A 24,602-nucleotide genomic window follows, 5' to 3' on the forward strand; every position below is an offset into this window, starting at 1 on the left:
TTTTATTAATGTATCTGCACTGACAAATACCACTAAAGGGCTTCTCTGTAATTGGTGTGTATTGACGGATCCTGTATTTTTCCTCCCCAGACACATCATGAATGAGCTGATTGAAACTGAGAGGCTGTACGTCGAGGAGCTGCAGAGCATCATGGAGGTGTGTTTGTTACTTTAAATGGCTCTCTCGTGACTGTGAAACGTTGTGAATTAGTGGCAGTAACGTTAGAGACAGTAGAGAAAGCTCTCCTTTCTCTGCTAACTGCACATAGGGAACATAAAACCTGACATTGCCTGACATTGCAAATGTTGCATCAGGTCTGGCCATTTCAGAATACTGTATGAACTTTTGTTGAACTTAAAATGTACTTGCTTTGTCAATTTAGATGAGTAGCCATTAGGCTACTCAAACTGTCCCTGATTTATGTTCATGTAATGTTCATTCAGATGTTAGGTGTAAAGCCATGTGAAGGACTTTTATTGGGTTCACATTATCACAGAGGCGTCATAGTTTTACTTATTGGCTTTGAATGTAATTTTCCTGTCCAGGGGTATGCTGCCGAGCTGGACAACACAGAGCTTTCCCACCTAATCCCTACAGCACTGGAGAACAAGAAAGATGTGCTTTTTGGCAATCTCCCGGAAATATATGAATTTCACAACAGGTAAGCAAATTTCCTCTGTCTCTTTCTGAATTGCATTTCCATATCCAGCGAGTAGACAAATGTGCCTGTGACATCAAAAGAAAAAGGATTGGCATGGTCCCTATCCCTGCTGCAAAATGATAACAATCGGGAGAGGGAACCATGTTCCTCTCCCTAGTCTCCCATTGCTAACTGCCATGCTTTCATTGGTGGCAGGCACTCACATGGAACAAGTTTGGGCAGTTTATTCACCCCTTTTTTACTGGAAGCTCTCGATAGAACATATTGTACAGGTATGTTAACTATGTAGGATCCTACTCCTGATGACTCGGTTTTTCAAATCATATGAGCAAAAAATATTTTGATTTCTCTGGGACGCTAAACCAGACAAAACGTGCCTATCTTAAACTCAGCAAAAAATGAAACGTCCCTTTTTCAGGACCTTGTCTTCCAAAGATTATTTGTAAAAATCAAAATAATTTCACAGATCTTCATTGTAAAAGGTTTAAACACTGTTTCCCATGCTTGTTCAATAAACAATTAATGAACATGCACCTCTGGAATGTTCATTTAGACACTAACAGCTTACAGACGGTAGGCAATTAAGGTCACAGTTATGAAAACGTAGAACACTAAAGAGGCCTTTCTACAGACTCTGCAATGACCGTACTGTGAGACTCCTAAGACAGCGCTACAGGGAGACCGGATGGACAGCTGATAGTCCTCGCAGTGGCAGACCACGTGTAACAACACCTGCACAGGATCGGTACATCCGAACATCACACCTGCGGGACAGGTACAGGATGGCAACAACAACTGCCTGAGTTACATTAGGAATGCACAATCCCTCCATCAGTGCTCAGACTGTCCGCAATAGGCTGAGAGAGGCTGGACTGAGGGCTTGTAGGCCTGTTGAAAGGCAGGTCCTCACCAGACATCACCGGCAACAATGTTGCCTATGGGCACAAACCCGCCGTCGCTGGACCAGGCAGGACTGGCAAAATGTGCTCTTCACTGACGAGTCGCGGTTTTGTCTCACCAGGGGTGATGGTCAGATTTGCGTTTATCGTCAAAGGAATGAGCGTTACACTGAGGCCTGTACTCTGGAGCAGGATTAATTTTGAGGTGGAGGGTCTGGGGTGGTGTGTCACAGCACAATCGGACTGAGCTTGTGGTCATTGCAGGCAATCTCAACGCTGTGCGTTCCAGGGAAGACATACTCCTCCTTCGTGGTACCCTTCCTGCAGGCTCATCCTGACATGACCCTCCAGCATGACAATGCCACCAGCCATACTGCTCGTCCTGTTCGTGATTTCCTGCAAGACAGGAATGTCAGTGTTCTGCCATGGCCAGCGAAGAGCCCGGATCTCAATCCCATTGAGCACGTCTGGGACCTGTTGGATCGGAGGGTGAGGGCTAGGGCCATTACCCTGCACTGCAGTACTTAATGCAGCTGGTGGCCACATCAGTTACTGAGTGTTACTTTTGATTTTGAACCCCCCTTTGTTCAGGGATACATTATTCAATTTCTGTTAGTCACATGTCTGTGGAACTTGTTCAGTTTAAGTCTCAGTTGTTGAATCTTGTTATGTTCATACAAATATTTCCACATGTTAAGTTTGCTGAAAATAAAAGCAGTTGACAGTGAGAGTATGTTTTTTGCTGAGTTTATATAATGAATATGAATTGGGTGGGTTGAGATTATTAAATATAAAAGCACTAAACCTCTCTCTAAAAGCTTCACTTATTCAAAAGTTTTACTTGAACCCTAAATGGTTCTCAAGTAGATTACTAAGAAAAGCTCATCCATTGTTTAAACATGGCCTTTTTGCCTTTGTGCAGATTGCCATGTCTCATTTTCAATTAATTGAAAATTATATATTTTTCAAAATATCTATTTTTCAAACAAGCATTGCAGAGCTGGCTACAATTTAAATTTCATCCCCCTGAAAGAAGAACAAATATTATGGCTGAACTCAAATGTGCTGGTTGATAAAATACCTGTATTTATGGGAAAGATGTTTGAAAAGGGTATTTTGTTCTTAAATTATATTGTAAATTGGAATGGTAGAGTTATCAGAATTGTACAGGAAGGTCTGCTCAATCCAAGAGTACAACCAATTGATTACAGCATTACCCCCAAAATGGAGGAGGCAGCTGGTAGCGGGAGGAGATAGGGAACTGGTCTGTCTGCCCAATATAAATGATCAAAACTGTCAGAGGAATAAAAATAGCATAACTAGGAAAGTTTACCAGATTCATTTGAGGACCAGGATGTTGTCAACTGTGCCATACAGATTGCAAATAGTTGGGAAGAACACTGACGGGTAGTCTTTTTACAACTAATGCCAGTTTGCCTGAGGCTGATGCCGTGCAGGTGTTTGTACACATGCATATATACACACACTCTCATTCAAATAAACGCATACAAGAACATACATGTAATCGTGCCAGACATGCACACAAACATATACAGTAGGCATTGCTGTTATGATTTTAGTTGTCCTTGATGTCCTTTGTTTAAAATTATTATATATTTTTTTGCATTCGGTCTTTTTTTCTCTTTATGTACATATGAAGTGGGTAAAACGGTATGTAAACATGATTAAAGTGACCAGTGTTCAATGACTCTACAGTATGTACATAGAGCAGCAGTCTCTATGGTGCAGGGTAGAGTACCGGGTGGTAGCTGGCTAGTGATGACTGTTTAACAGTCTGACAGTCTGGAGATAGAAGCTGTTTGTTCTTAACTGACTTGCCTAGTTAAATAAAGGTGAAATTAAAATAAAATCAGTCTCTCAGTTCCGGCTTTGATGCACCTGTACTGTCTCCGCCATTTTGATGGTAGCAGGGTGAACAGGCCAAGACTTGGGACGCTGAGGTCCTTGATGGTTTTCTTGGCCTTCCTGTGACACCGGGTGCTGTAGATATCCTGGAGGGCAAGCAATGTGCTCTGATGATGTGTTGGGCTGCCCGTAGCCTTTTTGAGAACCAGACTTCCCTAAACAGGAAGTCTGTGGCACAGAGTCAGCTAGAAATGGGTGGGAACCAGGTATAAATCAGTGACGCCACGCAACATGTCAAACCAATCAGATGCCTTGCTTGGGCAGAGCATCAAAGGTGCTCACTAGATTAGTGTCGTAAATGCAACAATGTGTGAGTATGTCCATGAAATTGCATATTAAAACCCCATCAAAATATGTTGCTGTATGCCTTGTTTGTGGTGAACCGTACGACTGTAACAGGAAAAAACAACCTTTTGCAAGGTAAATCGTCTTTATTGCGACCGGACTACACACTGGCTTTAGTATAGATAATGCGACCTGTCACACTGAGTGGTGGGTTTTCAAAAGCAGTAAATTATATGGTTCCTGTCGCAATCTTCTACTCGTATGAAGAAGTGCCAATGACGTGGAAAGAATGGTCTGTTTTGTGACGGAAAGAGCAAGTTCTATAGTTAGCCGCAGCACATCTTTTCGATCTCTCTCGACCCTCCATAAGTACCAAAAGAGTGTCTGCTCAGGAAAATACGAAGAGTGCGGCGAGACGAGACCTATTCAGGGACTCAACCCCAGCGACAGAGGACCAGCCGCCAGATATGGGAATTCAACCGCTACAAGCACGGGTTTTTGGTGCATCATCGGTTCTGACAAGAACAAAAGTGATCACTGCGTACTTAAAAGTGCTCTACCTTCTAACAACATCCAGTAGCTATTTACAGATAACGTTTGTCAATGCAATAGGCCATGCAGCTACAGGTGTACTATTGTTTGTTTTTTATCCCAGTATTATTCATTACACTATTCGTAGACTTATCATATAGGTTAAAAACAGTGTTGCACAAGTCCTACAGGCTCACATTTGTAGGCTACATTGAATAATATAATCAGTTGCTCATAGTGACATTTGTAGCATAGATAATTTATACATTGTTTGTATTTTTCCTTGACAATTAAGTAACTGATAAAGCCCATTTTTATGTGGCACCAAAATGTATCATTGCAAATGTGTTGCATAATGCATGTCAGTCTCAGATGTTAAAACCTTATTCCTTTTATTCCTTTTATTAAATGTCACTGTTCTAGTTCAAAATCACAGATATGTAGATGTCCTTTGGAAATAATTGGTATATGTTTTCAAGGTTATCGGCACAGAGAAATACCAAAGTATTTGATGTAAGAACTGCAAATACCATGTGCGCCTCACAAAAGACCTCATCCAATGTCAAGGGGCATATGTCCAGTTTGATATTGCACAGAAAGTCAGCAAGACCATTTGAGACCACCTCTTGCAACGATTTGCTCAAGTGAGCTGAAGCAAGATTCTGGAAAGCACTCTCGTCGAGCAAGTGTGCTTCTTGATCAGAAGGTGTTTGCTTTGACAACTAGCAGGTTCTACCCAAGTTCCAGAACTTCCAAATAAGCCTGTTGCAAAAATTGTACTATGAGGAACTACTGTTGTGGATCAGCAACCACAAACTGAACTTAAACCGTGAGAAGAACAAACTGTCTGCTCATTTGGTATGCAGACTGAGGTCACAAACAGTTGATTTCAGCTGTAGTGCTGAGATTCTAGAATGGAAATGATCTTAAATGTCACCGTTAAAGAAGTAATGTAAGAGAGAAAGAAGACGTTGTACTGAAACCAATGACAATGTCGACTCACAAAAAATGTTTACTTTCATAACATTACGTTCTTTGTTGCTTTTATTTGTGTAATTATTTGAACTGAAAATATTCTGTAATTGTATGTATCATCATCATCATCACGCAAGTGTTCATCATATCCAAAACCCTCCAAAGTAATGATATTCAATAGCCCTACTGTCTATCTCATGTCAGCAATGGGCAAAGCAGAAAAAAATTCAGAAATTCATAAAAGTAAGGGAATTGCTCTCAGAATGTTGTCGATTTTTGTCAGGGTTACCCTCTTTGGCTGATGTGCAGTAAAAGAGAGACACTTCCATGAACATCTGTGTGTGTCATCTCAAGTACAAGGTCCACCGAGCATGTGCAGACCAGCTGGCTGGAGTGTTTTACGGACATGTTCAATCTCTCCTTATCCTAGTCTGCTGACCACACTTGCTTCAAGATGTCTACCATTGTTCCTGTACTCAATAATGCAAAGGTAACTGAACTAAATGACAAGTAGCTCACACTTCTGTCATCATGAAGTGCTTTGAGAGGCTAGTTAAGGATCATATCACCTCCACCATACCTGACACCCTAGACCCACTTCAATTTGCATGCCACCCCAATAGATCCACAGATGATGCAATCGCCATCGCACTGCACACTGCCCTATCACATATGGACAAGATGAATACATATGTAAGAATGCTGTTCATTGACTACAGCTCAGCCTTCAACACCAGAGTACTCTCCAACCTCATCGTTAAGCTCGGGCCATGGATCTGAACCCTGCCCTGTGCAACTGGGTCCTGGATTTCTTGACGGGCTGCCCCCTGGTGGTGGGTAGGTTGGAAACAACATGTCCACTACGCTTATCCTCAACACAGGGGCCCCAAAAGGGGGCGTGCTCAGCCCCCTCCTGTACTCCCTGTTCACCCATGACTGCATGGCCACGCATGCCTCCAACTCAATCATCAAGTTTGCAGTCGACAGTGCAGTATTAGGCCTGATTACCAACAATGATGAGACAGCCTACAGGGAGGAGGTGAGGGCCCTGGTGGAGTGGTGCCAGGAAAATAATCCATCCACATTGATGGTGCTGCAGTGGAGAAGTTGAAAAGCTTCAAGTTCCTCGCTGTACACCACTGATAATCTGAAATGATCCACCCACACAGCTGGTGTGGTGAAGAAGGCGCAACAGTGCCTCTTCAACCTCAGAAGGCTGAAGAACTTTGTCCTGGCCACTAAGATCCTTTACAAATGCACCATTTGAGAGCATCCTGTCGGACTGTATCACCACCTGGTACGACAACTGCACTGCCCACAACTGTAGCGCTCTCCAGAGGGTAGTGTGGTCTGACTAATGCATTACTGGGGGCAAACTACCTGCCCTCCAGGACACGTACAGCACCAGATGTCACAGAAAGGCCAAAAATATCATCAAGGACATCAACAACCCAAGCCACGGTCTGTTCACCCCGCTATCATCCAGAAGGCAAGGTCAGTAAAGGTACATCAAAGCTGGAACCAAGACAATCGTGTATTCACCCTTGGCAATTTTCTCATCCTCCATCTCACTTTGACACGCGTGTTGACATCAGAGGATAAACTACTATTACCATTGATTTCTCTACTTTCAATTTCAATAAATCGCGGACTGTCGGCTACACTTGACACACTAAACTTTTACCATAGCTCGTAGGTAGACAGACCAAAACGTCTCTTTTCTTTGCAGAGTGATCAAGCAGAGGTGTTGTAATGCCTTCATCGACTTGATTTGTTTTGTATAGATCAGACTTCTGTCCAAGCAGAATTACATTTTCTCTGTCTTTTCTTACATCTTTTGAAATGTTGCAAACTAGCTAGCATATGGAACAACTTTCTACATAATATGGCCTACCTGGTCAGAAAACAGTGATGAACATAACATGTCACACCCCCTTCAATGGCCTTGTGGGGGAGGGTTCTTGAAATGTAATAACCAATAAAAATCTTGCAGCTGGGAGCCAGCAGACCATTCACACCCCCATTGCGATGCAAAATTCTCTAGACCTCCAAGGGAGGTGTGACAACAATGGGATGTTGAAGGAATGACAAAGCGAGACTACGTTGACCGCATCACCCTCTGGAGAGCTCTACGGTTGCGGGCAGTGCAGTTGCCATACCAGGTGGTGAGGCAGCCCGACAGAATGCTCTTGATGGTGCATCTGTAGAAGTTTGTGAAGATCTTAGGGACAAAGACAAATGTATTCAGCCTCATGAGGTTGAAGAGGCACTGTTGAGCCTTCTTTACCATGCTGTCGGTGTGAAGCATTGTTCTTTTAGGCACGCTTTTTAGATTTAGTCTAGTCTTAGTCATTTTGACAAAAATATAATTGCATTACGCTGCCATCTATCCATGGCTTTTGGTTTGGGTAAGTTCTAATCATCACCATAGGAACAACATGTAATTCCTGATGAACCCAGTTACTGAGTCAGCGTATACTATTCATTGATGCGACCTGGAACATTTCCTAGTCCGCGGGATCGAAACAGCAGTGACAATAACTAAGGAAAATTATCTTGAGATGTAATGCAGTCAGCATTTGATTGTGAAGTATTCCAGATTGGGAGAACAAAATTACTTGAGTTCCTGTATGTTACCACAATCACACCATGAGTTGTTAATCATGAGACATACCCCTAAAACTCTGTGTTTCCTGGAGAATTCCTGCTTCCTGTTCGCACGATGTAAGCAGAACCCCGCTGGCTGTATGGATGTGGACATTATATCCGGAGAGAGCCATGAATCTGTAAAACCGAGTATGTTACAGTCTCTCTGGAAGGAGATCCTCACCCTGAGCTTGTCTATTTTATTTTCCTGAACGTTAGAGAGTAACACGGAACCCAAATCGGCTGCCATCGTGCGCCATCGTGCGCCATCGTGCGCCATCGTGCGCCATCGTGCATACATGTATTTTGTCCCCCCACACAAAATGCGATCAAGATACGCAGATTAAAATATCAAAAAAACTTTGATCCAATTAAATCGATTTGGTAACAGGTCGAAAAGCATTAAACATTTATGGCACTTTAGCTAGTTTCCTTGCACTTTCTAGCTAGTTTGTCCTATTTAGCTAACTTGCTGTTGCTAGTTAATTTGTCCTGGGATAATATACATTGAGTTGTTATTTTACCTGAAATGCACAAGGTCCTCTACTCCGCCAATTAATCCACACGTAAAAAGGTCATCTCTCTTCCTTCCAGGCCTTTTCTTCTTTTGACTTTATGTTGCGATTGGCAACTTTCATAAATTAGGTGCATTAACGCCACTGACCTCGTTCGTATTTCAGTCACCCACGTGGGTATAACCAATGAGGAGCTGGCACGTGGGTACCTCCATCTATAAACCAATGAGGAGATGGGAGAGGCAGGACTTGCAGCGCGATCTGCATCAGAAATGGAACCGATTTCAGCCCTTGGCAACGCAGATGCTTGTTGGCGCGCGCGAGCAATGTGGGTGCAATAATTGAATTACATAGATTTCTACATTTATTTTGCTGCACACGCGACGAGAGCGCTGTGGTCTGCCTGTAATATACACGTTAGCATTGGATGGTTTGCTCTTCACCTGTCTGACTAGAACCCCACTTCTCCGGAGTTGACGTTTTTGTGTTGCAACGGGATGAGTTGGGCTGCCAACTGCCTTGGGATGTTCAAAGAAAGTGTCCAGTTCAGGGAAGTTGAATTTCTGGTGAGATCTAATATCCCAGAGTTATTTTTGGCTATAGGTAATAATACTAGAAACGTAGTGTAAGAAATAACTGTCCCATCTGGCCAGAGAAAACAAAGTGGTCACGTTATGTATTTATAGCCGAAGCCAATTTATTTAGAAAAACTTTTTTTCTCATCGCAGCCCCCCAAAAAACATTCTGCAACTTCTTAATCACTGTCATAACTCACACAGAGATCGACTTTAAAGGTCCAGTGCAGTGAAAAACAAGATTTTTCTGTGTTTAGATATATATTTCCACACTATGATGTTGGAATAATACATAATACTGTGCAATTGTGAAAATTATGTTAATATCCTTTTAGTGTAAGACTGACTGAAATTTCTTCCTGTTTTGGTGGGATGGAGTTTTGGCCTGCTTGGTATCATCACCACACAGTAAATGAATTAATAAACCAATAAAAAGAGAGTTCTAAACCTCTCTGCAAATAACAGCTATTTTTTTCCCACTCTGACCATTCCAAGGCAGTCCTAGCAAAATTCTTGCTTGAGAAATTGCTCTTTGCTAAGAAGTTGCCACTTTCAAAGAGTGGGACACTAATCCAGACACTTGTAAGAAATACCACTACACCCTCCAATGAATCATCAAACAGGCAAAGCGTCAAGATTGAATCCTATTACACCGGCACTGACACTTGTTGGATGTGGCAGGGCTTGCAAACTATCACGGATTACAAAGGGGAAACCCAGCTGCGAACTGACCAGTTATGTGAGCCTACCAGATGAGCTAAATACCGTCTATGTGCTTCGAGGCTAGCAAAACTGAACCATGCATGAGAGCACCGGCTGTTCCGGACAACTGTGTGGTCACGCTCTCTGTAGCCTATGTGAGTAGAACCTTTAAACAGGTTAACATTCACAAGGCCGCAGAGCCAAACTGATTACCAGGACGCATACTCAGAGAATACGCTGACCAGCTGGCAAGTGTCTTCACTGACATTTTCAACCTCTCCCTGACGCAGTCTGTAATACCAACATGATTCAAGCAGACAACCATTGTCCCTGTGCCCAAAAACACCAATTTAACCTGGCTAAATTATTATCGGCCTTTAGCACTCATCTGTGGCTATGAAGTGCTTTGAAAGGCTGGTCATGGCTCACAATACCATCATCTCATAGAACCTTGATGCACTCAATTCCCATACCGACCCAACAGATCCACAGATGACGCAATCTCAATCGCACTCCACACTGCACTGCTTTTAAACTCACCCCTCTGCTACTCTGTTCATCCCACCTATCTCCGTAAACCGCCCTCTACTGATTTCCATGTCATATATTTTTCAACTGTGCTGTGATGTTTCACATAAATTCTGAACCTGTCTAATCGCATACTATCTACAGATTGTAATTTAAAGATACGTGTTTTATTATACTGTTGATTGATTGACAATGGTTTTCCAAATCTTCCAACAGTGCTATTACGGTTAATTTTAGATAAATGTTGTGATTTTTCAGCCATTCCTGAACCTGTTACGAGAAACAATATTTAATTGTTACCCAGAATTTTTTTGCTATTGAGATAAAAAAGGCTGCATTGGACCTTGTTTAAGTTCTGAAAGGCACTTCCCAGCGGCCAGTCAGCAGTATTTCTTTGGTTTCCCGAAGATGGGATAACAGTTGTTTACATGCAGAAATGCCATAACTTGTCGTTCTCTTGATGAAACACATTTTTTTACTAGCCTGCTACATCGGACGTGTAACTTTTGCAGAGCGTGAGAAGCTCCTATTCATTTCAATGAAACCTTGGCGTGAGTGCACCAGCTCCAAGAGATGAGTGCACTGCTAGAGCTTAAAATTACGCTCTTTGTTCTATTTTCAAGATTTTTGACACACAGATCACACCTGACAGTACCTATTAACTAGCACTTGTATTCCGTCTCACCACGCTAGCCTTATCCTTATGTGGGTGCTAGCAAGCATGCTAGGTACTGCTAGGTGTCAACAGCCAATTCAGTAGGGGTTGGAAGCTATAGAGAGCAAAGACTGGTCAGTTGTGCCGCGATGTCAGAGTATTTGCATAAAGTTCAGCTTTCCCCAATTTTGGTCCCACCCTGTTAATGTCCCTTGCCCATGATCGCATCGCCCTATGGTCCCACCGCCCACTTCACTTCTTCAATTGAAAATTAATAGCTTTCCGTAGTGTCATCGCCCACATCCTCTTCAGTTAATACATACGGTGAGATCAATAGGATAAAGTGGCTTGCACTCTGCTTGCCCTGACCAAAAGTTACGCTTCCAGTGTAGCAGGTAAACAAAATATACTGCTTTTGTGACGCCCCAGTATAGTGCCTTCAGAAAGCATTCATACCCCTTGACTGATTTCCACATTTTGTTGTGTTACAGCCTGAATTCAAAAAATAAAATATGTTTTTAGACATTTTTGCAAATGTATTAAATGTAATACAGAAATATTTCACACCACTTAGTCAATACTTTGTAGAAGCACCTTTGGCAGCAATTACAGCTGTGAGTATTTCTGGGTAAGTCTCTAAGAGCTTTCCACACCTGGATTGTGCAACATTTGCCCATTTATTATTTTTAAAATTCTGTCAAATTTGTTGTTGATCATTGTTAGACAATAATTTTCAGGTCTTGCCATAGATTTTCAAGTAGATTTAATTCAAAACTGTAACTCGTCCATTCAGGAACATTCCCTGTCGTTTTGGTAAGCAACTCCAGTGTAGATTTGACCTTGTGTTTTAGGTTATTGTTCTGCTGAATGGTGAATTCATATCCCAGTGTCTGGTGGAAAGCAGACTGAACCAGGATTTCCTCTAGGATTTTATTCTTTAACGATTACAAGCTTATCCATAACATGATGCAGACATCACTATGCTTGAAAATATGGAAAGTGGTATTCCGTGATGTGTTGGATTAGCTCCATACATAACTCTTCATATTCAGGAGAGAAAGTTAATTTCTTTACCACGTTTTTAGCCGTTTTACTTTAGTGCCTTGTTGCGAACATGATGCATGTTTTGGAATATATTTTATTCGGTACAGGCTTCCTTCTTTTGAGTTAGTCATTTAAGTTAGTATTGTGGAGTAACTACAATGTTGCACCATCCTCAGTTTTCTCATATCACAGCATTCAACTCTGTAACTGTTTTAAAGTCACCATTGGCCTCATGGTGAAATCACTGAGCGGTTTCCTTCCTCTCCGGCAACCGAGTTAGGAAGGATGCCTGTATATTTGTAATGACTGGTTGTATTGATACACCATCCAATGTGTAATTAGTAGCTTCACAATGCTCAAATGTATATTCAATGTTGTCTTTTTTTTACCCATCTACCAATAGGTGCCATTCTTTGTGAGGCATTGGACAACCTCCCTGGTCTTTGTGGTTGAATCTGGGTTTGAAATTCACTGCTAGATTGAGGGACCTTTACAGATAATTGTATGTGTTAGGCACAGAGATGAGGTAGTCATTCAAAAAATCATGTTAAACACTAATATTGCACACAGGGTGAGAATGTAGACTTGTAGACAACAGAGGGGTTGAATACATATTGACTCAAGACATTTCAGCTTTTCATTTTGAATGAATTTGTAAAACATTGTATAAACATAATTCCTCTTTGACATTATGGGGTATTGGGTGTAGGCCAGCGGCACAATCTCACTTTAATACATTTTAGATTCAGGCTCTAACCCAACAAAATGTGAAAAAAGTCAAGCAGTGTGAATACTTTCTGAAGGCCCTGTAGCTATGTTAGGCTGCTGGAATTAAAAGTAGTCCTTGTGTATAGAGTTGTATAGTTTGTTTAACTTTGCAATCATTGGATTTTGTTCAACATGCTTTTTAAATTGAAGAATCTGAGAGTCAGCATCATTCTGTTGTCTTGGAATCGCCCTATGTAATATACTTATCACATTCCGTGCACCACCAAAAAATACTAGATATTGAGAGAATAATGTTCTTCCTCTCATTTGGGTTGCTGACCCCTGGTTTGCAACATGGGGCTGAGGGAACATAGACATGGTCCCGTTTAAGGCTGGCGTACTGGAATTCCTTGCATTTTTGTTTTCAGTTTTTTTAAAACTTGCCCGACTGCTCAGTTCACTCACTCCAGGAAATAAGGCAACCCTTAAGGTCCCTGCTACAACTAGGTTCCGGAGTTTTACCTGCATTTAACCATCAGGAGGAAAAAAATTGCCGACCGGCATCTCCGGCTTTCCTAACATCACAGACATTCCAAACAGAAGTGCACAGACTCTGCCCACAAGCTATTATTTTCCAACCCAATCTTTACTCTACACTTCCGCTTTACTTCCCAGCATAGGAAATGGCAATCTGATGTAACTGAATGTGAAGTTGCTATGCAATTGTATCCAATGTTATAGTTTATGTGCCTTGTAAAGTGCAAACAGGAAATGTGTAATTGAGTTCACTTATTCCTTCTTGTTCACAGGACTTTTTTCAAAGAGCTTGAAAATTGCATGGAGAGGCCAGAGTTGGTGGGGACTTGCTTTTTGAAAAGGGTGAGTTCCTTGTGTTAATGTCATTTGGAAACTGAAGGCCGTTACTGTGTTGTTACGGTGTGTTGCAGTGCAAAGTCTCTGTGTGTGTCTCTCTCCAGAAAGAAGAGCTGCAGATCTATGAGAAATACTGTCAGAACAAGCCCCGATCAGAGGCACTGTGGAGACAGTGTGGTGACGGCCTGTTTTTCCAGGTGACTCCCCTTCCCTATGTGTCTCAGTGTTAACATGGTTATGATATAGTATTCCACTATATAATGGTGTCAGTTTGCAATTAAGCAACATGTCATTGGACAAACTTACATTTTCTATTTGGATGACTGAAATTATAACATGATTGCAACTAGAAACATTCTGTGATGTTTGTTACTGCAGGAGTGTCAGAAGAAGCTGGACCACAAACTCTCCCTGGATGCATATTTACTCAAGCCTGTGCAGAGGATCACCAAGTACCAGCTGATGCTCAAGGCAAGTTTATCACAGTCAAATCTCTCACCTTAGCACCATACAATCAAGCCTTCTACATCAACACACAGATAACAGATACTATACTCAAACTTGATCCTTGGACGAACATGCAGAACACTTCATTCAGTCCTAATCTGATTGGAAGTCTCAAGTATATGTATTTGTCATGCCTAGTGCACCTTGATATCTTGCAGGAAAACCAACCACACAGATAGGTCAGTACCTGTAGCCATGTTGCTGAAAAGACACCGCTGAATGGATATTGAATAGTATAAGTTGCTGTTGGTTTTAGAGTGGTTTCTTTGCAGTAACCTGTGTGGTTGGAAAGACTTCATTCTGAGACTTGGTCTGTTGTTAGTGTAGGACTAAGCCAAACACTGAAAGATACATTATTTATCCAACTTCACTTTGTCCCTACCGGCGCTGTTCCCCTTCTAGGAGATGCTGAAATGCAGTAAGAATCAGGAGGGTACTGCTGAGTTGGAGGAGGCCCTGGCCACCATGCTGGACATCATCAAGTCTGTCAATGACTCCATGCATCAGATCGCCATAACAGGATTTGAGGTCAGTATGACTGGGCTGGAGTTTAAGGGTTTGAAAAATCAGTTTGATACCTATCTTAGAGTGGATCTGCTGGGCTGTGGGAAAGTTATAGGAAACCCTGCCGTAAATGAGTTTGACTAATCGGGCGGAGAGAGACTGTCATAGCTAGGCTGTATAGATGTATAGAGGGTGTACTGTGTGGGTGTGGGACTGATGGCCTCTGTGTCTCTCTCACCCCCCAGGGAAACCTTAGTGAGCTGGGGAAGCTTCTGATGCAGGGCTCGTTCAACGTGTGGACGGACCACAAGAAGGGCCACAGCAAGGTGAAGGACCTGGCTCGCTTCAAGCCCATGCAGAGGCACCTGTTCCTCTACAACAAGATGCTGCTCTTCTGTAAGAAGCGGGAGGAGACCACGGACGAGAAGCCATCCCCCTCCTATAGCTTCAAGCACTCACTAAAGGTAAGGTCGGTTGGTGGGGTCAGTTCTTTTTGGACAAACAACCTGTGTGTATATACAAACATCACATTTTGTGTAGGAGAACTATTTCTGACCTGAAATTGAAAGTCCATTTGCTTGCCTGTAGGGCCATGCTGCCCACTACACTAAGTTCCTCCGCCTCAAATGGAAACTTCACAGTGGCTCTATAAGAACCCTGAGAACCTTGGTATTCACTGTCACTCCCCATATTTCAATTCAAGTTTATCTAGACGCATGAAAAATCAAGGCAGTAAACAGGGCCCTACGATGACAGGAACCTTTCATCACTGGGATCCTGGAACAACCATGTTTTCTTGAGGAAACCTTTGAACTTGTTTTCTGCTCCCACTCGCTGGCTAGTGTGCATGTAACCAACTCAATGAATAGTGCTACTCATCGCTCAATAGAAGTGAAAAGACACGTTTCAGCTTGTAAAGAAAAAGCTGTAGCAGTTCACATTGGAAGAATACAAGGGCATCCTAGTGTGAATCAGCGGTGTAAATCTAAAATATAAAGCCGTCCTGTTTAATAACCACAGCCTTGCCTTTGTTTCAGATGAGTGCCGTGGGAATTACAGAAAATGTCAAAGGAGACATTAAGAAGTTTGAGGTCTGGTATAACGGCAGAGAGGAAGTCTATATTATTCAGGTACATGTCCATATAGTTTCTGTGTATAAAACAACAACTTCCAAAACATATCCATTGTTCCCATTTGATATTAACAGTTATAGTCTAAAGAATTCTAAATACATACTATATAAACTTGATAAAACGGTGATTCAGCAACATCCTTTACTAAGTAGCATACAGTGCATTTGGAAAGTATTCAGACTCTTTCCCTTTTTCCACATTTTGTTACGTAAAGCCTTATTCTAAAATAGATTAAATTCTCATCGATCTACACACAATAAGGACAAAGCGAAAACAGGTTTTTGAACATTTTGCGAATGTATTGTAAAATAGAAAACAGATACCTTATTTACATAAGTTTTCAGACCGTTTGCTATTAGACTCGAAATAAATTGAGCTTAGGTGCATCCTGTTTCCATTGATTATCCTTGATGTTTCTACTACTTGGAGTCCAACTGTGGTAAATTCAATTGATTGGACATGATTTGGAAAGGCACACACCTGTCTATATAAGATCCCACACTTGACAGTGCATGTCCGAGCCATGCCATGAGGTTGAAGGAATTGTCCATAGAGCTCCGAGACAGGATTGTGACGAGGCACAGATCTTGGTAAGGGTACCAAAAAATGTCTGCAGCATTGAAGGTCCCCAAGAACACAGTGGCCTCCGTCATTCTTAAATGGAAAAAGTTTAGAACCATCAAGACTCTTCCTAGAGCTGGCTGCCCGGCCAAACTGAGCAGTTGGGGGAGAAGGGCCATGGTCAGGGAGGTGACCAATAACCCAATGGTCACTCTGACAGACATCCAGAGTTAATTGTTGGAGATGAGAACCTTCCAGAAGGACAACCATCTATGCAGCACTCCCCCAATCAGGCATTTTTGGTAGATTGGCCAGATGGATGCCACTCCTCAGTAAAAGGCACATGACAGACCACTTGGAGTTTGCCAAAAGGCACCTAAAGGACTCTGACCATGAGAAACAAGATTCTCTGGTCTGATGAAACCAAACCCTTTGACCACTGGGTGGCAGTGTTGCCCTATGAAGAGTAGCCACCCACAGACATCGTTCTCACAGAAACATCCATTGTCTGGTGTGAGACAGGCTGTAGAGTGAAACCTCAGGGTGTTTATATATATATGTGTGTATAACTGTGTGTTTGTGTCTCCACAGGCTCCCTCCATGGATGTGAAGAACATGTGGGTGTCAGAGATCCGAAAAGTTCTGACGGGCCAGCTCGAAGCTTGCAGAGGTATACAGTGTGTGGGGGTTTTCTCTAGGCATATTCAAACCACCATCTCTCTCATACAGCACTAGACATCTGAACACAGCCCTGAACCCTCTCAGAATGCTGATGTGAATGTTAAGCAGTGGGAAGGGGGGGTTGTTATTCAGTGTTGGAGGAGAGCTGATTTAGAGGTAGGGGAGGGAGGTGGACAACTGTTTGTGAACACATACCTGACCCTGACGGTACAGTCCACTCACTCACATACACATACTCACACACACACACACACTCCTCTCCCTCCACCACCCTCCAGCAGTATGCATCAATCGCCGACTGTTCCGCTCTGAAGCTCCTGACAGTCAGGAAAACGACCCTCTGCTCTGTCTACACTCGGCTGGACTGACAAGCTGTGTGTATGAGAGAGAGAGGATGTGTGTGTGTGAGGGGACTGAGTAATGACATAGCAGCCCTCATATGAAGCAGAGTGAGAGAAAGATGCTCTGGCCTGCTGGAGGGTTGGAGGTGATTTACGCCTGTCTCGGCTGGCGAGCGGGGGGAGGGCAGCACGTAGCAGAAAAGAGCGGCACACAAGATAAGCCACTGTGTGAGGTATTAAAAAGCTTGGCGATGTGGGGTTTGTGTAATAGCAGGACAAGGCCAGTATACAGACCATCCAGCTCCAGCAGTGGCTTGTACTGAGGATACCGGCTGCAGCTGTTTGATTTGATGACTCCCCTGGGCCTTGGCAGTTAACTGTCCTGTCCTCCTGTTAAAGGTCCAATGCAGCCATTTTTCTTTCAATATCAAATCATTTCTGGGTAACGATTAAGTACATTACTGTGATTTTTCTTTCCAATAAAACTTGTCAAAAATAAACAAAAATAGCTTCTTAGCAAAGAACAATTTCGCAAGCAAGAATTTTGATAGGACTGTCTGTGAGTGGTCTGAGTGGGGAGGGGAATACTGAAAATGAACTATTATTGGCAGAGAGTTTTGGAACTATTTTTCTTATTGGTCTATTAAATAATGTACTGCCTGCCTTGGTGATGTCACCAGGCAGGCCAAAACTCCATCCCACCAGAAGAGACTGAAATTCCAGGCGGCCTTTTCAAACAGCTCTTACACTAAAAGGGCATTATCATAATTTTCACAATTTCACAGCATTATTCCAACCTCGTAGTGTGGAAATGTATATAAAACACAGGATAATCACATTTTTGACTGCACTGTGCCTTTAAAGACACGGATTTGTGGCTTCCATTCTGTCTGCACCACTGTTTTGGTCTATGGCTTCAGGTCTGACTGCGATGTTTTGGTCCACGGACTCTCCTGTGGCTTATGTGACTCCTGGGATTTCTCCTGTTTTATCGCATGGCATTGAAACACATAGGCTTATCAGCCTGCTTTTGACTGCAGGTTTCTCACACAGTCCTACACACAGTGTGACATGCACAATCATGCAAACACCAAACAACAAACACATGTGCGCACACACACACACACACACACACACACACACACACACACACACACACACACACTTGCATACCTAAGATCTCACCCAATAAATTCACCTCACTGACCTTTTATGTCAATTTAACCTAAACTAATATCCCTGTCATTCCATTGAAAGTAAATCTATTCTGTTCTATTCCAATGGCATTTTCTTTTCTCCATTCACAGAGGCTAGTCAACTCCATCAGAAGATCACTGAGAATGTGTATCATGCTCCCATGAGGTAGAGTACTCCGTCTCTCAACGTTTTCATCATGTCGTGTGATTGAATGGCGGCACCGCACAGATGCTCTCAAGGATGGTGAATGTAACGCTTCTACAGCGTGTGATTGACTGTCCTATATCTCTCCTCTCCTCCACTCAGAAACATGCGCAAAATGGCCCTGAGGCAGTCGGACTCGTCTAGCCCGGAGACAGGCTTCAGGAGGAGCAACCCCAGCCCCAACATGAGACAGAAACGAGGTGAGATGTCACACAGCCGCAGCCAGCGCCACCAGGCTCCCGGCCCTGCCAAACCAGCATCCACTCAGCTCCGCTGACTGGAAACAAAAGGCAGCAACTTCCATGTACAAATCATCCCATAATGGCATTATGAAAGACACCACACTGATGGCACAATTAGCTGGGATGTTTTATCTGGGCTCTAACTATTACTGGCTCCAACTCTTTCTGTCTCGGCATCAGCCCAAGCCAACCCCTCACCACCACTTCCCTCTGATCGCTCACTACATACACTATACTGGCAGATGAGGATGAGGTAATGGGTAAGATTTCACGCTGTGTAGAGCCCGGCAGCAGAGCGCTGCTGCATCACAGTGCGAGGGAGCTGGGCTAATGGTATTCTTCCAGGGAGCGGGTGGTGGTGGTTAGAAGAGGAGAGTTGCTCTTTGACTCTGGATGTGGTCAGTGGCTGGACGTCCCTGGCTCTAGAAGTAAGTGGATCCGACAGGTGCTTAGTCCTGGGTGCATGAGGCCCTTTACTACCCCCCACCACAGTCACAGAGAAAATCTATGAAATCTCTCCCATTCTCCTCTGTGGGAAAGGAATATTACAGAAGCTGGTTGAGCAAAGGTGTTTTTCAGTACCAACCTTATACTAAAATGTCTACATTATTCATGCAGTTACACAACCGCAGTACAGTACGGTTTTGACTACAATAAGTTTTGAACTGTGGTCTGGTGGGTCTTTTTAGTTTTGACCCATATGTAACTGATGCCAACCATTTCCCTGATTGGGACTGTTTCCTTTTGGGTCAGAAGGACCCATTCCAGAGGTCATGACCCCAAATACTGTAGTCCCACTAGTACACCTCCCACTATACCTCCCCAGTCGTCTGGGGTTAGTCTGACTAGCTGTTAGATTCTGCCAACGGTACGATATATACCACGCTCAGATAGTCTGATGAAAGGCTTTCCCATTCTTTATTTTTTTAAACATTTTTCCACCCTTGCTTTTCTCCCCAATTTCGTGGTATCCAATTGTCTCATCACTGCAACTCGGAAGAGGCAAAGGTCGAGAGTCGTGCATCCTCCGAAATACAACACAGCCAAGCCGCACTGCTTCTTGACACAACGCCCGCTTAACCTGGAAGCCAGCCACACCAATGTGTCGGAGGAAACACCATACACCTGGCGAGGCGTCAGTGTGCACTGCGCCTGGCCCGCCACAGGAGTCGCTAGTGCGCGATGGGACAAGGACATCCCTGCCGGCCAAACTCTCCCCTAACCCGGACGACACTGGGCCAATTGTGCGCCGCCCCATGGGTCTCCCGGTCGCGGCCGGCTGCAACAAAGCCTGAACTCGAACCCAGAATCTCTAGTGCCACAGCTATTCTCTCTCATAGTTGTCCAAAAGCTCTGATTTATTTTCTAATCTCAAGATCTCCAGAAGGCCAGAGTAACCTCAGAGGACAGAAGCAGCAGCTGCGTTGACATCTCTCTGTTTGGCAGCTTTGACAGAGGTGTGAGAAGAGATGAACCTGGAAGTTGTGATTATTCTGTGTTCTCACAATCAGAAGGTGATAATTATGTACATGATAATATGGACATTTTGAGCGGTCCTCCAGGGCAGGTAGTTCAAGTGTCCTTGAAATCACACACTCTCCAAGACAAGCTGTCCATTTTGAAAAAGTGTAAAACTGTCTTCTAGTTTTGGCATTGGCAGGTGTCTAAATCCTTATACCGTTGCAGTTCCAGCATGATTGTGGAGGACTCTTCTCTTCCTAATGCAGGTTGTGTTGATGGAACATAGAAGGGTAAATCATGGATCAGGTTTGTCCATATGGTGAAAGTCTCCAGGAAATTCCATGGCAAACTTATTATGCATCTCAGAGCTCTGTCAGCATTGTGATTGGACCAGAGAGAGACCCATTTAGTGGAGATGAGAAAGATCTAGAATAAAGCCATCATTAAGGACCATCTGTCTCCAGCATAATCTTACAAACATAATTTTTTACAACCTTGACAGCACTCTTCAAACTTGTGACAATTTGAATATATTTTCAGAAATAGGTTTAGGTTGATCTACCCCTGATCTTTGAATCAGTTTTCATGCGGACTCAAGTGTGGGTGGTTGAATAGGGGTCTCCATAATGTCCAGGATTGTCATGGTATCCATTACTCTTACAAAGTCGTCCCTCAGGCTTTCTCTCTACCCTCTGCTTCTGCTTTCTCCTTTACCGTTTTCCTCTCCCTTTCCCTCCCTAGCTGAGGCTTCTGCAACTAATAACCCTGACCACAATGCTGCTCTCGCTAGAAAGCGCTTCACCTTGCAGGGCCTCTCCAATAGAAGGTCTCTTCCCTCAGGTAAAGAAGCCATGACATCTCCACTGACCTGCTCACCTGTCCTTATCACCACCCTGTCCTCATCCCCTCTTTGAAGAGGTCCCACTCATTGTGTTGTATACAACTTCACCTACTCTCATTCATTCTCTTTGTTAGCCATTATCCTTAGCCTGCTACTCTCTATGTCCTCGTGCCGCAGGCAGTGCTGCTAATACACACTGGTGTTTTCGCTTAGAGCAGAAAACTAGTGTATGTAAATTATGTCAGGCGGAGTCAGAGGAAGGCACAAAAAATTGTCAAACTCCAGCCACCTAAGCCATAGACTGTCCTCTCTGCTACCGCACGGCAAGTGGTACCAGTGCAACAAGTCTGGAACGAACAGGACCTTTAACAGCTTCTACCCCCAAGCCATGAGACTGCTCAACAAGATTGCTAAATAGCTAATCAAGTGGTTACCCAGACTACCTGCATTTACCCTTTTTTTGCACTGACTATGCACACACACTAGACTCTACCCACACACTCACACATACTTACACCGACAACCCAACACACACATGCACACATTACATACTCCCACATACACATATGCACACACATGCATACCGATAACACACACACACCACGTATGCTCCTGCTCCACATACGCTGCTGCTACAGATCAATCTATTATCTCTCCTGTTGCCTAGTCACTTTATCCCTATATATATACTCAGTGGCCAGTTTATTACATACACCCATCTAGTACCGGGTCGGACCCTCCTTTGCCTCCGGAACAGACTGCATTCTTTGGGGAATGGAAACATTGCTCAATTGGTATCAAGGGACCTAACGTGTGTCAGGAAAATATTCCCCACACTATTATACCGCCGCCACGAGCCTGTACTGTTGACACCAAGCAGGATGGGGCCATAGACTCATGCTGCTTACATCAAATCAGCATGACCCAACAGGAACTGGAATTTGTCGGACCCTTCCTCAATTGTCCAGTGTTGGTGATCGCCTGCCCACTGGAGCTGCTTCTTCTTGTTTTTAGCTGATAGGAGTGGAACCCTATGTGGTCATCTGTTGCAATAGCCCATCCGTGACAAGGACCGACGAGTTGTGCGTTCTGAAATGCCGTTCTGCATACCACATGCCATTATTTGCTTGTTTATGGACCGCCTGTTAGCTTGCACAATTCTTGCCATTCTCCTTCGACCTCTCATCAACGAGCTGTTTTCGCCCACAGGAATTCCACTCACTGGATGTTTTTTGTTTTTCTCTGTAAACCCTAGACACTGTCCTGTGTGAAAAGCTCAGGAGGCTGGCCGTACCTGAGATACTGGAACCGGCACACCTGGCACTGACGATGATACCACTATCAAAGCTGCTTAGGTCGCAAATTTTTCCCATTCTAACGTTCGATCGAATACTGACTGAAAGCCTCGATGCATGTCTTCCTGCTTTTTAGAGAACCACGGCCATGTCACTCACTGAGTGTATGTACGTAGCTACCTCAATTACCTCGTACCCCTGCACATCGACTCAGTACTGGTACTCACTGTATATAGCCATAGTATATAGTTATTAGTTATATAGTTATTTTTCTTGTTATTGTTATTCACTGTGTATTTATTTCTTGTAATTATTTTTTATTTTGTATCTTTTAACTCTGCATTGTTGGGGATTGTTGAACCCGTCAGTAAGCATTTCACCCTTAGTCTACACCTGTAGTTTACAAAGCATGTGACAGATAACATTTGATTTGATTAGAATTTTCCAAATACTAGTATGTCTCGAGAACAAAGGGATTTCACATTTTCAAGACTATGGAACAACCTTGGCATCCAGGCAATGAAAATGCATGAAGGCTAAATTCGCAGACAGGTAGCCTTAGTAAATGTCAGCCTGTAATGCTTTTGACATTCAAAAGTGTATTAACATTTTTTTAAGAGGATGGTTTGATTCAAAGTTCTTCTCCACTGAATACATCCTTAATAACAATACTGATTAGCTAGATCTGATTATATTTTACAACAAACATTAGATTTCTTTTAGTTAAACAAACCAATTGAACAGGGAGAGGTTTATTTTATTATTATTTACTTACCACTTTGGTGCTCTTACAGGGGTCTTGTGGTTTGTAAGTGGGCAATAACATTACTGTACATAATATGTCATCATTTGTATGGTGATAATGTAATACTGTGTAGTTGGCTCCATTCTTGATGCAGAGCAGGCTAGCTGAAGAGAAATGGACACTGAGGGGGTGTTGTTTTTGTACTTATTGGCGCGCCGAGTTAATGCCTCGCTGTGAACTTGAGTTGTCGATAGATTTCATCTTGTTACCATACCCCACCCCACCCATCCTAAATGATATCATGACCGCCATCGATAAAATACAGTAGGAGCAGCCGACTTCATCGAACTGGCCAATGCTTTTGACTCTGTCAATCACCGCATTCTTATCGGCAGACTCAACAGCCTTGGTTTCTCTAATGACTGCCTCGCCTGGTTCACTAACTACTTCTCAGATAGAGTTCAGTGTGTCAAATCGGAGGGCCTGTTGTCGAAACCTCTGGCAGTTTCTATGGGGGCGCCACAGGATTAAATTCTCGGGCCGACTCTTTTCTCTGTATATATCAATGATGTCGCTCTTGCTGCGGGTGATTCTTTGATCCAACTCTACGCAGACGACACCATTCTGTATACATCTGGCCCTTCTTTGGACTCTGTGTTAACAAACCTCCAAACAAGCTTCAACACCATACAACACTCCTTCCGTGGCCTCCAATTGCTCTTAAATGAAAGTAAAATGAAATGCATGCTCTTCAACCGATCGCTACCCCTCCCACCCGACTAGCATCCCTACTCTGGACGGTTCCGAATTAGAATATGTCGACAACTATAAATACCTAGGTGTCTGGCTAGACAGACTGTAAACTCTCCTTCCAGACTCATATTAAGCATCTCCAATCCAAAGTTAAATCTAGAATTGGCTTCCTATTCCCTAACAAAGCCTCCTTCACTCATGCTGCCAAACATACCCTCGTAAAACTGACTATCCTACCGATCCTTGACTTTGGCGATGTCATTTACAAAATAGCTTCCAACACTCTACTCAGCAAATTGGATGCAGTCTATCACAGTGCCATCCATTTTGTCACCAAAGACCCATATACTACCCACTACTGCGACCTGTATGCTCTCGTTGGCTGGTCCTCGCTACATATTCGTCACCGAACCCACTGGCTCCAGGTCATCTATAAGTCTTTGCTAGGTAAAGCTCCGCCTTATCTCAGCTCACTGGTCACTATAGCAACACCCACTCGTAGCTCGTGCTCCAGCAGGTATATTTCACTGGTCATCCCCAAAGCCAACACCTCCTTTGGCTGCCTTTCCTTCCAGTTCTCTGCTGCCGATGACTGGAACGAATTGCAAAAATC

At 43.3% G+C, this 24,602-nt stretch overlaps 1 protein-coding gene across 8 annotated transcripts in view; it reads left to right on the plus strand.

Annotated features, from left to right (window-relative positions):
* Positions 1 to 24,602, plus strand: part of mcf2l2 (MCF.2 cell line derived transforming sequence-like 2) — a 111,280-nt gene that overhangs the window by 75,412 nt on the left and 11,266 nt on the right. For 5 of the 8 annotated variants that reach the window (XM_024421669.2, XM_024421667.2, XM_024421673.2 and 2 more), the window contains exons 16-27: positions 91 to 157; positions 547 to 662; positions 13,461 to 13,530; positions 13,629 to 13,721; positions 13,903 to 13,995; positions 14,434 to 14,559; positions 14,781 to 14,999; positions 15,573 to 15,665; positions 16,821 to 16,899; positions 18,559 to 18,613; positions 18,755 to 18,852; positions 21,097 to 21,195. In XM_024421669.2, coding sequence (XP_024277437.1) covers positions 91 to 157; positions 547 to 662; positions 13,461 to 13,530; positions 13,629 to 13,721; positions 13,903 to 13,995; positions 14,434 to 14,559; positions 14,781 to 14,999; positions 15,573 to 15,665; positions 16,821 to 16,899; positions 18,559 to 18,613; positions 18,755 to 18,852; positions 21,097 to 21,195 — 1,208 coding nt within the window. The remainder of the gene's footprint in view (positions 1 to 90; positions 158 to 546; positions 663 to 13,460; positions 13,531 to 13,628; positions 13,722 to 13,902; positions 13,996 to 14,433; positions 14,560 to 14,780; positions 15,000 to 15,572; positions 15,666 to 16,820; positions 16,900 to 18,558; positions 18,614 to 18,754; positions 18,853 to 21,096; positions 21,196 to 24,602) is intronic. The other 3 variants (XM_024421670.2, XM_024421672.2, XM_024421675.2) reach the window with 1 other exon arrangement.

This window comes from Oncorhynchus tshawytscha, linkage group LG05, assembly GCF_018296145.1.
Source record: "Oncorhynchus tshawytscha isolate Ot180627B linkage group LG05, Otsh_v2.0, whole genome shotgun sequence".
Taxonomy (NCBI): domain Eukaryota; kingdom Metazoa; phylum Chordata; class Actinopteri; order Salmoniformes; family Salmonidae; genus Oncorhynchus; species Oncorhynchus tshawytscha.